The sequence below is a fragment of the Maniola hyperantus genome, chromosome Z, assembly GCF_902806685.2.
Source record: "Maniola hyperantus chromosome Z, iAphHyp1.2, whole genome shotgun sequence".
In the NCBI taxonomy this organism is placed as follows: domain Eukaryota; kingdom Metazoa; phylum Arthropoda; class Insecta; order Lepidoptera; family Nymphalidae; genus Maniola; species Maniola hyperantus.
This window is the reverse complement of record NC_048564.1, coordinates 3,839,559-3,855,732: the sequence shown is the minus strand read 5'-3', so window position 1 is coordinate 3,855,732 and position 16,174 is coordinate 3,839,559. Positions and strand designations below refer to the sequence as shown.

The 16,174-nt window shown below is 36.7% G+C and overlaps 1 protein-coding gene across 12 annotated transcripts in view; it reads right to left on the bottom strand.

Moving 5' to 3' along the window:
* Positions 1-16,174, bottom strand: part of trol (terribly reduced optic lobes) — a 215,248-nt gene that overhangs the window by 65,072 nt on the left and 134,002 nt on the right. The window contains exon 2 of one of the 12 annotated variants that reach the window (XM_069508862.1): positions 10,470-10,582. The exons of the other annotated variants lie outside the window; for them this stretch is intronic. Within the exon in view, the coding sequence (XP_069364963.1) occupies positions 10,470-10,539 (70 nt within the window). The 5' untranslated portion in view covers positions 10,540-10,582. The remainder of the gene's footprint in view (positions 1-10,469; positions 10,583-16,174) is intronic. 12 annotated transcript variants of the gene reach the window in all.

Below are 16,174 nucleotides of genomic sequence, written 5' to 3'. Positions count from 1 at the left end.
AGTAATTTTTGCAATTTCTTGCCGAAGTTAGCTTTTTGCAGCAAGTCAACGTCTACTGTATAGATTTGATAATGACAACAACTTCATCAAGTTTTATTAATAGTGGACAGTGAGATTATGATATATATAATAATTGATATTCGTTAGCATACAATTTGCGATAAATTGTTATGTAAAATAAAATCAGATTTTGAAATATAGGCACAGTGGTTACAATGAAATGTATAAACTTTGTGAACCAAGGTTAGACGGGGTTCGTAAGAGCACGACAATGACCATAAAGGAATGAAAATATTCAAATGGATACGCCATTTAATGAATAGGTAGGTAATGTTAACTTTTTGATATTTATTCTGGTATTTTGTTTAATAATAATATCCAAATATAAAGTAATGATTCTGTAACAATAGATAAAATAAATCATATCATCGATACGAGTAGTAAAACCCCAAGAAAATCCGAAAAAATACCTAGGAATTCCGTCAAAAATATATTATGCGTGAGACGAGGCCAAGATAAGTTTTAATGAAACATATTTTCAAGAATTCAGTTATTATTTAAGTATATCATTTAATTTTATCTTTTGTAATCGTATCAAGTCTACATAAAAAAATATCAAGTTCCTAAACTAAAGTAATTCATGATTATTTAATGAGTAGTTTAGAAATTATGAGGAAACCGTTGGTTAAATCGAAATCATATTAAAATGTTCCTTCACATCGAATTTCAGTCACGGCCGTTATAGTGTACAAGTAGGTATCTTGATGCCCTCCCTCTCATAGTCCAATCTAAAAGCTTAACGTGCATTCAGAGGCAAGAAGGGAGAAGGTGAGCATCCGGGCCCATACTGAGAATAACTTTATTAGTCTAACTGTGGTCTCAAACCCGAATCCTAATGTCCCCTATCAAATAACTAGCTACTAGACCAATGTTCCACTGATCCGATATATCAAAAAACATTAAGTAGTGCAACAATTTAATTATTATACCGTATCTATTATTATAGCCCTCTTTCCTACATTAGTATCACTAACGTAATGGGTCCCAAACAAGGTAGAATCGACAAATAAATTAAACTGTGTTATAAGTAGTCAACCTGCACCAGGCACCGGGCTCCCCTTATTACCAAATTGTCCCCGAGGTTTTACGGAGGCCACTTTAGGGTATCGCAGGCAAATATAGGATGGCCTAATATTTATTTTAACAAGGCGCTTGACTGTTTTCTCACTTTTAGACGTTACCAGGGTACTTCTTGAAGTCCTAGAAGATTGAAATTTGGTGTGTAGGCTACGAATTGTATATAAACAACGGAAAAATTAAGAAATCGGAAATTTTCCTTCTCCACCCCCTCGTATGGGGGAAGCATATTATCTGTAAAGTCTGTCAATAGAATGCTGAAATTTTCAGAATAAGATGCCCTTGGCAGATTTATTAAAGGTCGTCAAAGAACCAATTGTCTTACTTTCACAAACATTAATCGGCCAAGCCATACTTTTTACCAAGATGTATTTTTGTAGAGTCAGGGCTTATAAGAACAGTTATTTGTTATTTATTGGTATAATTAATGTGGTACAGTCCAGAGCACTTAAGATCTTTATACTTTGGACTTGGGACAGTACCCAAGGGCAGCACAAATTAAAGCTCAGCTAGGGGGTTGGCTCTACTAGAGTTCTCATAACTTTTTAACATTGAAAGCATCATGAACTTGTGAGTCTTGGCAACCTCTTCATTATATGTTTTTGTTGGGATTATTCTTTCTGCTTTAACATGCTTCAATGGACGTAACGATAATTTCTCAAAATTACTATGGATATACAAAAAACTCCAATTTCGATGCATTAATCAGGTAAATAATAAATAAAAACTGGAAGCTAGTGGTAACATTAAAAAAATCTACGGAACCTTTTCCATAAGAATGAATACGACTTAATCAATTTTTAGTCCGTAACAATATTAGATATTTATCCGTCGGCCGATAACTAAATATTGATTGCTTCAACTATTTCCCTAGTAAGTTATACCTAAACAACGTTACACCCATATAATTAATCTATGGTTACACCGTTACATTTTAGAGGCTCTAGAATCTAGTGTAACTTTTTAAGTTATGAGAAGTAACCAGGGTTGCCAACCGTACTCTACAATAGAGTCATCATCATGATCAACGCATCGCTGGCTCACTACAGAGCACAGGTCTCCTCTCACAGTGAGAAGGGTTTTGGCCATAGTCTACCACGCTGGTCAAGTGCGGATTGGCAGACTTGACACACCTTTGAGAACATTATAAAGATCTCTCAGGCATGCAGGTTTCCTCACGATGTTTTCCTTCACCGTTAAAGCAAGTGATATTTTGATTACTTAAAAACGCACATAACTCCGAAAAGTTAAAGGTGCGTGCCCGGGATCGAACATCCCCGACCTCCGATTGGAAGGCGGACGTCCTAACCACTAGGCTACCACAGCTACGAGTATTATCAAGAAAATAGAGTATTGTACTCTATATCATGTAGGCGTACTCTATAATCTATAACACTAATAGAGATTATAAAATACTCCTCTTAACACAATGTTTACTATACTAGTGCCAGTCATGTAATATTAGGCAAACCCATTATCAAAACCAAAAAAGTCGACTATTTACTGTTAATAATAATATGTTGGTATCCCCAATTTGGACGTTTCTGAACGCAGCCATTAATGTCGTTATGTGAATGTCATGTGACAAGTGTTTTGAGGTTACGTTGACACGAATTTTTCATTGTGAACCTTTTTAAAATTATAAAAAAATGATGCTCTTTTTTGAAAGCCGTGCTCTTTATTTGCCTCCTTTATTTTCCACAGATATACTCTATTTCTTCTAATAAAAGTTGGCAACCCTAGAAGTAACCCTAGTGCACTCCCAAGCGCATTCCATACAGTAATGTAGTTTGGTATTAATTTTAAACTCAATAAATAGTAGACAGGAAATGTCGCACTTTGAAAGGTTATGTCTCATACAATAATGGTTTGTAATGATTGTTTTGATTCTGATTGATTATATTGATGCCATCTATTGATTAATATAGGATTTATGTGTGGCCGCTCTTTTGAATAAATATGAACGCATCGCATGATCGCGCGATCTTCAATAGGACATTCAATAGAACACAGTTTGTTTGATCGCACGGGATGCGCGATCATTTTCGTCGGACGCACGCATCATCGCTCTCGCGATGACAATCGGCGCCTAGGAGGGGTTTGAATATTTTAGTTAGGGCTTAGTATCTAAATATATAAAAGGAAAAGCTGATTGACTGACTGACTGACTGACTAACCTATCAATGCACAGTTCAAACTACTGGAAGGATCAGACTGAAATTTGGCATGCAGATAGCTATTATGACGTAACTATCCGCTAAGAAGGGATTTTTGAAAATGTAACCCCTAAGTGGGTACAATAGGGGTTTGAAATGTATATAGTCCACGTGGATGAAGTCGCGGGCATAAGCTAGTTAGTTAGATAAAGTTTATCTGGAGGTTGTGAAACAGGCCCTTAATGTTTATCAGTACCCATAATATAAATGTGAAAGTGTATTTGTTTGTTGGTTTGTCCTTCAATCGCGTCACAACGGAGCAACGGATCGATGTGACTTTTTGCATGGGGATGGTTAAAGACCTGGAGAGTGACATAGGCTACTTTTTATCCCGGCAAATCAAAGAGTTCCCACGGGATTTTCAAAAACCTAAATCCACGTGTACGAAGTCGCGGGCATCAGCTATCAGCTAGAATGATGTATAAGAATGATATTAACGTCTCTGTGGGGTCACGACTGCTTAAGTTTAACAAACACACATCACAATGGACGATCTAAATTTATAAAGACTAACCCGTCAAAGTGAGACGGGTATAATCAGGCGGAGATATTTATTTGTATATCGTTAGTGAAAGGAAACGACACAATAGTAATTTATAAAATATGCAAAGCGTGTGTATTAGGCGACCAGATACAAAAAAAAGTCTTTTGCATATTGTTATGCATCTTAATTCAGTCATTAGGGCATTGTCATATCTATGTTTAGACAATTAGTTACCTAAGTTTAGCCTCGATAGCTCAACGGTTAAAGGAGCAGACTGAAAACCGAAAGGTTGCCGGTTCAAACCCCACCCATTGCACTATTGTCGTACCTACTCCTAGCACAAGCTTTACGCTTAATTGGAGGCGAAAGGGGAGAATATTATACTTAGTCAGCATGATAAATTTGGCTAATATTATTTAAAAAAAAAGTGATATATATCTGTACGTAACGTAAAAGTATTGTGGTAATTTAAAAGGTAAAAATTAGTAACGTTAGCCACAAAGTTTCATCTTATCATTGCCTGACTGATAAGAACGCATAAGGGACATACAAACAAACAACTACATCATCATCCATACTTCCATACTAATATTGTAAATGCGAAAGTGGGTCTGTCTGTCGGTCTGTCTGTCTGTATGCTAGCCTTTCACGACCCATCCGTTCAACCGATTTTAACGAAATTTGGTACAGCGATAGCTTGCATCCCGGGGAAGGTCATAGAGTTTCCACGGGATTATTAAAAACCTAAATCCACGCGGACGAAGTCACGGGCATCAGCTAGTTTTTATATAATTATATAGATAGATAGCGAACCTGTACTACTTCTAGCGTTTTTTATCCCTCTATGTGATTCCTTCCATTTATCGCATAAATTAGGAAACTTTCTTGGTATCGACTAAAACTACGATTTGAACCTTAGGTTTTAAATGATCATTAGATGGATGGCTTAAATTTTTTTTTTGGGGCACGGAAGTAAGGCAAAAGCCAAATTTACTCCACGTCGGTTACCAATCCGTTACCAATTTGGGTCAACGTTGCTTAACCAGCTTAATTAATTTACACGTACTGTAGGCCTCCTAACCTTCAATTGTTGGGTCATTGCAGGTCAGGTAGTTCTTAGCCAAAATCCAAATATTCAACGATTGGCTGACCGAGTTAAGTAAGTCAAAGGTGAAAACATGTCAAAGATCAAAAGAGCTATTTTCTTTGACGTACGTATATAAGGTTAGGCATTCCTTTACACGAAGGTTCGGACATTGGCAATAATACTTAGTTTTATTTGAGTACTTTCTAACGCCCGGTTGGTATACGTTGCAACTTGCAATGCCTCTTTGTATGAACAACTCTAGCGTCAAACTTCCTCGTCAGCGACCAATTGGGTATTTGACTACATCAAAAATAAATTATTTCTCAGTGATTATTAAATAGAGGGTCTTCCAAAATACGTAAAACCCACTTGCTTTGTTAGTTTTAATTGTAATAACCATTTTAAATGATCGATTAAACTAAAAAAAGTACGTCAAATGATTGTGATGTCACACACCGGTATTTCATAGAATCTCGCATAAGAAGCGCGCGTTTTGACGTTTGATAAAAAGTTACTGATTTGACTAGTTGTCAAATACCGTATTTCAGAGTGAACTAGAGTGAGGGAACTCTTGGTTTGATCCTGAATCCATCTATATGATTAAAAATCACTACTACTATTAATATATTTTGGATACTAATGAGTACCCATATTATAAATGCAAAAGTGTGTTTGTTTGTCGGTTTATTAGTTTGTTGGTTTGTCCTTCAATCACGTCGCAATGGAGAAACGGATTAGCGTGACTTTTGGTATGGGTATAGATAAAGACCTGGAGAGTGACATAGGCTACTTTTTAACCCCGAAAATCAAAGAGTTCCCACAGGATTTTTAAAAACCTAAATCCAAGCAAACGAAGTCGCGGGCATCAGCTAGTTAAGTTATAATAATAAGCTGTGATAGCATAGTGGTTAGGACATTCGTTTTCTTATCGGAGGTCGTGGGTTCGATCCCAGGCACACACCTCTAAGTTTTCGGAGTTATGTGCGTTTTAAGTAGTTAAATATCATTTGCTTTAACGGTGAAATAAAACATCGTGAGAAAACCTGCATGCCTTAGAGTTCTCCATAATTTTCTCAAAGGTATGTGAATCCTGCTAATCTGCACTTGGCCAGTGTGGTAGACTATGGCCAAAACCCTTCTTACTCTGAGAGGAGACTCGTGTACTTTAGTGAGCCGGCAATGGGTGATGATGATGATGATGATGAAGTTATATTAACTGGGTGTGATACTAAAAACGAAATTAATATAGTATTACTAAGTTTTCGAGATAAAAATGCCCAGCTTTACACATCGAGTGGGAGAGATAGCTTCTGAAGGCACTCTCCTCCACCCTCTGTCATGCTAATATCATCATCCCCCTGAGGTTAATCTTTCGTGAACCCTACTGGGTCGTTTGACAAATATTACAATACATGTAAATGCACCCATTACCATTAGAATACTTATTATCTAACTTTTATGTTCAACTAGCTAATGCCTACGACTTCGTTCGCGTGGAATTAGGGTTTTGGCCGTGGGAACTCTTTAACTTTCCAGAATAAAATGTCTATGTCCTTCCTTCATCAAAATCGGTTAAGCTGTTGGTCCGTCACTAGCAGACCGATAGACAGACAGACACACTTTTGCATTTATAATATTAGTATGGAGTATGGATGACAATAATATACATTAACTAGCTTATGCTAGTGGACTATACAAATTAAAAACCCTTACTGAAAATTCTACCCCTAACGGGGTGACCGTTAGGGGTAGAATTTTCAAAAATCCTTTCTCAGCGGATGCCTAGGTCATGATAGCTATTTGCATGCCAAATTTCAGCCCAATCCAGTAGTTTGAGCTGTGCGTTGATAGATCAGTCAGTCAGCCAGTCACCTTTTCCTTTTATATATTTGGATAACAACACTAACATATTATATAAACAATAATATACATCTATTGTAACATCTACCATCGATCGCTTCTGATGTTCGCAGTTTCAGCGAGGGTACTTCAACTTTAAAGGCGTCTAAAACCTCTTTACACCAAACATGGTTCCAGCTACAAAGGCAGATGAATATTAAATAGCTTTATCTTATCCGATCAATTACCTCACGATCAGGAATTGTTACTGAAGTGAGGTAAGCGACGAGTATGCACTGACGAGGTCGCAGTTCACCTAGTTTTCAAGAGAAGATGTAAGGTAGCCACTAAACTCTATTTAATATGTGGGATATAAAAAGGCTACCTATATATTTAGGTTGTGGGCAGATATTTTAAAACATGATCTAACTAGTTTTGTTTCAAAGAGATACCCAGCTAAGTAGGCGGCTACGATTCTATGGAAGACATTTGGAAAGTTGTTTTCTTATTTTAAGCAGCATTTTTTAAATAAATTTTTATGACAAACTAGCTGCCCCGGCGAGCTTCGTACCGCCTCGCCTAACAGTCGATTCTTTTTCAGGATTTAAAAAAAAATCTGTCCGTAAAAACCATCCCCGTACTTCAAGGAGTATTATGAAAAAATAATTAGCGAAATCGGTTCAGCTGTTCTCGAGATTTGCGATCAGCAACACATTCAGCGATTCATCTAAATATATAAAATTAAAAGGTGTCTGACTGACTGACTGATCTATCAACGCACAGCTCAAACTACTGGACGGATCGGGCTGAAATTTGGCATGCAGATAGCAGTTATGACGTAGGCATCCGCTAAGAAAGGATTTTTGAAAATTCAACCTCTAAGGAGGTTAAATAAGGGTTTGAAATTTATGTAGTCCACGCGGACGAAGTCGCGAGCATAAGCTAGTTTTTATATATAGAAGAAGTTATAATTCTTATCATCACCTCATAAAATACAAGCTAATACCCATGACTACGTCTGACTGACTGACTGACTGACTGATCTATCAACGCACAGCTCAAACTGCTGGACGGATCGGGCTGAAATTTGGCATGCAGGTGATTTTTGAAAATTCAACCCCTAAGGGGGTGAAACAGGGGTTTGAAGTTTGTATAGTCTACGCGGACGAAGTCGCGAGCATAAGCTAGTTTTTATATATAGAAGAAGTTATAATTCTTATCATCACCTCATAAAATACAAGCTAATACCCATGACTACGTCTGCGTGGCTTTAGGTTTTTAAAATCCCGAGAAATTCAGAAGGTAACGTTTTCTAAAGTTAACTCGGTGTATGGACCTAAGTAAATTATTATCGAGTTATTATTACATATTAATCTACTTATGATACGATACTATTATAAGTTTATAATGTCAATTTTATGCATCTGCTGCCTTAGTATTAGTACAGAAACAAATTAAAATGTTAGTAGACAATTCGGGATACAGTGGTCTATTCATTACTGTTTTTGTGGGGCATTGGAAGCACTGAAGCCTGATTATAGCCCGCCCCTTGTTCGAACAATAAACCCTATAGAGTCGAACCGAATAAAACATTTTAAACTCTTAGGCAAATAAAGGGGTGTATAAATTTGTACGCTTTGTCTGTCTATGGCTCGGTTTGTCTGTCTGAGGGTAGCACTCAAGCAGATGAACCAATTTAAGTATTCGAAAGCCTGTTTAATTCTGAGTTATGTTTAATAAAAAAAAACCAGCCAAATGAGAGTCAGACTCACGTACCGAGGGTTCCGTACTCGGGGTTTTTTTTGGACATTTTGAAAATCAAAAACTGTTACGTATAAAAATAAATAAAAATTTGTTTTAGAATGTACAGGCCAAGTCCTTCAATATGACACCCCACTTGCTCTAGTTATCATACTTTGAAAATTAAAAATATATACCTACTATTATTTGTTCATGAACACATTTTATTTAGAAAATATATGTTTATTATAAATTATATAACTTTCAAATCTTTTAATTAATTAAAAACTGAACAGTTTAAAATCCAAAAAGAAAAAAAGGATAATTACCTACTTTAAAACATATTTTTTAATTTACCTATTTGTGTTCATACAAAAATATTGTTACTTCATCTGCAATTTCTGAGGCTACTAACCACTTAAAATTATTAAAGCTTAGCAGGTGCCATGAAGTAGGTATCTACTTATTTTACAAAATACTAGCTACTGACTAACTACTAACAGTCGATTCAAATTTTTCTCTCCGTAAGAACCAACCTCGTACTTCAAGGCATATTATAAAAAAAGAATTATCCAAATCGGTTCAGCTGTTCTCGAGATTTGCGATGAGCAACACATTTAGTGATTCATTTTTATATTATAGAAGATTATTAAAAATATTACAATGAGATCCCAATATTTTGTGGAAATTGTAAAACTGTTCGTGACTTGTCTAAACATTCTCAAAGCATGTTAACAAACAGTGCGAACCATAAATTGACCGAACTGAATGATTAAATACGCCTTTTGAACCCTTAAATTTGTACGAAATAATATAAATAATTATCTGCAAATTCAATCTGTAAAATTGTCAATGCAAGCGATATCGGAATGAATGGATGTCGATACAATATTTGCCTTCCGTGTTGGCTATTTTAGTTTTTATCGATATCTCTCTTGCTTTAACTCTGATAGAAATATTTTAAAGGTTTCATAGTAAAATATAATATTTTCGATTTGTACAAAATAAAAAATACGAAAGTGCGTCGGTCTCTTGGCCTGTTTACAGTTGAATTATCCATCCATACTTAATATTATAAATGCAAAAGCGCGTCTGTCTGTCTGTCTGATAGGTTTTCACGGCCCATCTGTCCAACCAATTTGACAAAATTTGGTACAGAGATAGCTTGCATCCCGTAAAAGGACATAGGCTACTTTTTATCCCGAAAAATCAAAGAGTTCCCACGGGATTATTAAAAACCTCAATCCACGGGGGCAAAGCCGCGGGCATCATCTAGTGCGACGTAAATATCGTTATGAGAAACGTTGTGAGTGTCAGACAGTTGTGAAAATTCCTGATAAAAGAACGAGAAAGTGGGTAGTTCGATACTGCCCGTAACAGCTTCGATTTTACCACTCGCAGCACCACACCGCACTCCCATCGTGACCACGATGTATGTGACTGGGTCGAAATATAGATACATTGAAATCATCGTATTAATCAAGGTGCTTACTCGCTATTTTTATTATACTAGGTGATGCCCGCGACATTGTCCGTGTGGATTCATGTTTTTCAAATCCCCGTGGGAACTCTTTGATTTTCCGTGATATAAATTAGACTATGTCATTCGTCAGGTTTTTAATTATTTCCATGCAAAAATCACGTCAATCTGTTGCTCCGTTGCAACCGTTGCGTTGTCCTTCAACAAACCAATTAACTGACAACCCCAGAAACAACGCATTTATAATAAGTAAGGGTAGTGATAACATGGGTGATGATCATGTCCTTATTTTCACCATGAAATTATTAGATACATTGGACTAAATCCATCTTGACATAATTTTGCATAGATTAGCCTGCTTATTATAATATGTATATTGCATCCTGGGCACGGACATGGGATATTTTTTTTAAATCCTAAATCCTCGCAAATGAAGTCACGGACACCAACTAGTGTGTATAAACAATAGAAAAGAAAAGTACTTACGGTAGATTTGCGCTCGAACGATTGATATAATCGTGAGGAGACAAATTGCGGCTCCTCTATGGACGATCATTTTAATCACTGAGCAGTCGCATTTATTTCGTTTTCACTGGGTCCTAAACACAATTGAATTGTTTTTCAACAATTTTCCGACTGTTTTCTGACAGTCGCCTTACTGTTCCTCCACACTCCAGAATTCTTATTGATATACTAACAACCCGTCCTGGCTTCGCACGGGTACCATGTAGCTACTAATGTTGTGTCGGTGGGGTTATTTTGTTACATTTCAAAAGAATACGATATTATTTTCGATTAAAGCTCTCAGTCGGCTTGATTTCTTCCGATATCTTGAATAATTATTATCGTCATATTTCAACAAATTAACACAAAACAATATTATACCTAAAAACCTTCCTTTTTAATCACTCTACCTATTGACGAAAACCGCATTAAAATCCGTTGCGTAGTTTAAAAGATCTAAGGGTACAGAGGGGCAGACGGTGGGAAGTGACTTTGTTTTATACTCCTTACAGTTGACTGTGATTTAACATAATATTATGTTAGTGAACTGAAAATGAAAATCACCATACATACCACCGACATATAGCACTATTATTGGATTCAAAACAAAACGCTGAATTTCTCGCCGGCTCGGATCTTAAGATTTCCTAGCAAGGCCACACTTATTTAATTTTATCTTTATTCGATTACAAGTTAGCCACTGACTGCACTCCTACCTGGTGGTAGGTGATAATGCAGACTAAGGTAGTAATAGACTAAAAAAACTGAAGGCTAATTATTTATTATTAAAATAGATATTAGTATTATATTACTAACTAGCTGCCCCGGCAAACTTCGTACCGCCTAACAGTCGATTCGATTTTTTTTTTTTAATTTCTCCGTAAAAACCATCCACGTACTTCAAGGAACATTATGAAAAAAGAATTAGCGAAATCGGTTCAGCTGTTCTCGAGATTTGCGATCAGCAAAACATTCAGCGATTCAATTTTATATATAGAGAAAGAAGATATCTCAATACCAAGCGACTTTTATTAGTTCGGTTATCTTTTACGATCAATATTTTCTGGAAATAGTAACAGGAGACGTCCTAAAATTATTTTTACGGCTGAAATCTGGGTTAATGTAAATCATTTAACATTTCAATACAATACAATCGGTCTCTAAAAATAAAATACGATGACTAATCACTATACCTATTCCTACTAATATAATTATTGTAAATGCGAAAGTGTGTTTTTTTGTAGGTTTGTTTTTGCAAATATTATAATATACTAGCTTATGCTCGCGACTTCGTCCGCCTGAACAACACAAATTTAAAAGCCCTATTTCACCCCCTTACGGGATGGATTTTCAAAAACCCTTTCTTGGCGTCTGCCTACGTCATGATAGCTATCTGCATGCCAAATTTTAGCCCGATCCGTCCAGTAGTTTGAGCTGTGCGTTGATAGATCAGTTAGTCAGTCAGACAGTCACCTTTTCCCGTTATATATTTCGATTATACAAAGCTACTTGAAGTAATGGACTGACTTGTCCTTTTGAACAATTTCGTATGAGACTTTTTGGTGAAACTTTCCATGTGCGTAAATATCAAAAATGCTAGATCAAGAAAAATATAGAAACTCGATGCTCGACGTGGAAAACAAACAATAGAGTACCTAGTTACATGTATACTTATTTTATTTTGTTCTATATATTGTTTTATTTGCGCGTGATTAAATCAATTGTGAAGGACTATAAATAAACTTGCTTATGCTCGCAACTTCGTCCGCATGGACTACATAAATTTCAAACCCTCATTTAACCCATTTAGCGGTGGATTTTCAAAAAATCCTTGTTTAGTGGATTACCTACTCTTTGCAAAGAACACACCCTCCAATTTTCATGTCTCTTGGACCAGCGGTTTAGGCTGTGCATTGATATATCAGTCAGTCAGTCAGAATTTAGAATTTTATATATTATACATACCACTAGAGAATAACTTTGATTTTTTATAATATTTAAAAACCACCGATGTTCGTTGGAATATTTTGTTACTATAATGCGCCCTATCTAGTGGGACATTTATATCACTAGCATAGAACGATAGAGAAAACTCAACCAGCCCCGCGATTTTTTGCGGCCATTTTCAGAACTACAGTAAATATTTTTCAAAAGAATCTCTAGTCTATTCTTATCTAACTGATAATACTAAAATCCTTGGCAACCTTGACTTTACGAGTTTTACCAACTCGATTAAACGATACAATTGTTTTCATAAGAGGAACATATTTTATAATAATATGTTGATGATTCAGTTATATAATATAACATCACGGTGTTGTAGCACAAAAATGCTTACGTGCAATTACGAGAACGTCTTACAAGGCTCTCTTCTCAGAAAATTTTATTATTATATCAACCACACTTTAAAAAGTTGCATTTAGTGCTGTTTGAAATATGCGTTTTAAATATCAAGAAAAGCTTTTCACCAAGGCTTTTGAGGTGTATCCATGGTTGGTATGGATGTGTTGCAATTATATGCCACAACCTTTACAATAGGATTTAAAAAACCCGGCCAAGTGCGAATCAGACTTGCACACCGAGGGTTCCGTGCTCGGGTATTTTTTGACATTTTGCACAATAAATCAAAAACTATTATGCATAAATCATGTAGAATGTTGATCATGATGATAAATTTTTGTTAGCACTTTGTCTGTAACTAGCCTTTTAGACATTTTTATTTTAAACATTATTGTATTTATTCTGTTTGCTAGCGTCATGATAAAGTTTTACACGAAACATGCATTGTAAACTAATAATTAACCAGTAGTTGGGTCTAGAATTCAGGTTGTAACCAACCACCTATGTCAACGGTTTATTTGTTAGCTTACATTATTGTTAAATTGGTACCTGGTAGTTTATACATTGCAAATAGGATATACTTTTTTTATTCCAATACAAGCTAGCCCTTGACTGCAATCTCACCTGGTGGAAGCGGGCTAACCTGTAAAGAGTATGGCAGTTTTTAATTAACCCATACACCTTTGGTTTCTACACGGCATCGCTAATTCTCTTGGCGGTACGACTCTGCCGGCAGGGTGGTAACTAGCCTCAACCGAAGGCGCCCACCAGTCCACGAATTTAGAATTTTTAAAATCCCAAACACCTGCCGGGAATCGAGTCCGGGACCTCCCACTAACAAGACCACAGCGCTTACCACTGCACCAGGGAGATCGCAAAATTTAGTCAGTATAGTGATAAAATATCTGTTTTTAGGGTTCCATATCTTCAAAGCTAACCTTATAGGATCACTTCGTTGCCCATCTGTCGTATCTGTCAAGACTCGTCAAGGGAATCAAAACTTATGGGCTATACCCGTTTACCTATAATCATGAAGTTAGATAGGTAGCAGTGTCTTATAGCACAAGTAAATGGAAAAATGTGAATTTGTGGTTACAAATAAAAAGAAAACAGTGTAATTTCTTGTACGATGGATACGGAATACGGAACCCTTCGTGTGTTTTATTAAACTCTTTTCCATAGATCAAAAACAAAAATAAAAATAGACATTACAAGGTAGTTACAGACCACTATGTTATTCTTGTAACCAAATCGAAACATCTGGTTTTTCTATTAGTCGTTACAAACACATTACAAACACGTTATATTTATAGTTTGCTATTGGCATGCTCGGCAAAAATGTCTGGCCTACAAGATTTTTTTAAAATTCAGATACAAGTTAGCCCTTGACTGCAATCTCACCTGGTGGTAAGTAACGAACTAAGATGGAGACGGGCTAACGTGGAAGGAGGCAAGGCAGCTTTTAATAAGCCCATGGCCCTCTGGTTTCTACACGGCATCTTTCCGGAACGCTAAATCGCTTGGCGGAACGGCTTTGCCGGTAGGATGGTAACTAGCCACGGCCGAACCTCCCACCAGACCAGAGCAGAAATTTAGAAATTATAAAATTCCAAATCCCTGCCAGGAATATAACCCGGGACCTCCCACTAATAAGACCACAGGGCTTACCACTTCACCAATGAGGTCGTCTTTATTAATGAAAATTACATATAATATATTTTACAAAAAAAAATTAACATGTCGACCTTCCTGAAGCAGTGCTGAGCGCTGTGATCTAATAAATGGGAGGTTTCAGGTTTAATTCCCGGCAGAGACAGTTAAAGTATTATTAATTTGTAAATTTTCTCTGGTCTGGTCTGGTGGGATGGTATGACCGTGGTTATGTTACCACCCTACTAGCAAAGCCGAGCTGCCAAGCGATATAGCGATCGGCTTCGATACCCTGTAGCAATCGATAAGGGTTTATAAAACTCCAATACAACTACCAAGTTAGCCCGCTTTCATCTTATAAGACTGCCTTGATAGCCTAGTGCTTAGGACGTCCGCCTCCTAATCGAAGGTTGGGGGTTCGAACCCAGGCACGCACCTCTAACTTTTAGGAGTTATGTGCGTTTTACGTAATTAAAATATCACTTGCTTTAACGGTGAAGGAAAACATCGTGAGGAAACCTGCATGCCTGAGAGTTTTCCATAGTGGTCTCAAAAGTGTGTGAAGTCTGCCAATCCGCACTTGGCTAGCGTGGTAGAGTATGGCCAAAACCTTTCTCACTCTGAGAGAGACCCGTGCTCTGTAGTGAGCTGGCAATTAGTTGATCATACCCCTATCAAGTTAGCCAGCTTTCATCTTAAAACTGCATCATCGCTTACCACCAGGTGCAGAGATTGCAGTTATGGGCTAACTTGTAAATGTAATGGAATGAAAAAGTCAATCCACTTTTTGACCGTTGAACTATCGAGGCTTAGTTACAGTTTTATATGCGGCTAGAATAAAATATGTGTCATTTTTCTCACACTCAAAACTAAGTTCAAAAAGATTTAGTTCTGTAAACGTGTTTTGCATGCCACCATTCATTAACGGCCCGTAATATTAATGGAAACTCTTTTGAAATGTCCAGGACGGTAGCACCTCCACTAGTGTTTATGTTTTTTTGCATTTTTTATATAAAATCACACTTTTATACAACATCTTAGAGAGCAGGTGAATGAGTTGTTTGGTGTTTTCTTGCTGATTTTTCAACTCAAAACCACATACAAAGTCGACATTATTTTGTTTGCTTATCTTCTTTTTGTGTATCCTCCATACTAATATTATGAATACGAAAGTGTGTCTGTCTGTCTGTCTTTTTTTTTTAAATAGATATAGCGAGCAAACGAGCAGGCGGGTCACCTGATGTTAAGTGATTACCGCCGCCCATGAACAAAATGCCCATGTCTGCCTGTCTGCTAGCTTTTCCCGGTCCAATAGTTCAACCGATTTTACTGAAATTTGGTATAGATTTAGCTTACATCCCGGGGAAGGACATAGGCTTTTTTATCCCGGAAAATTAAAAAAATCCACGCGGACGAAGTCGCGGGCATCATCTAGTACTAAATAAAAATCAATACCGCATATATGAAAGGTTATAACACTTGAGAGTTTTTTTTGTGTTCGTCGTTGTCAGGAATGATTTTTTTTGGAAAATTCACCGGAAATCTTAATACACTTCCCTTATCTATTCTACATTAGTACCAGTGCGAAGCCCGATGCGATTAAGCTCTGTTTTAACAACTAACTATAGATTTAGGCCGTGACTTCATCCGCGTGATATAATTTGTAGCCTATACCTACTTAATACTATACTATACTT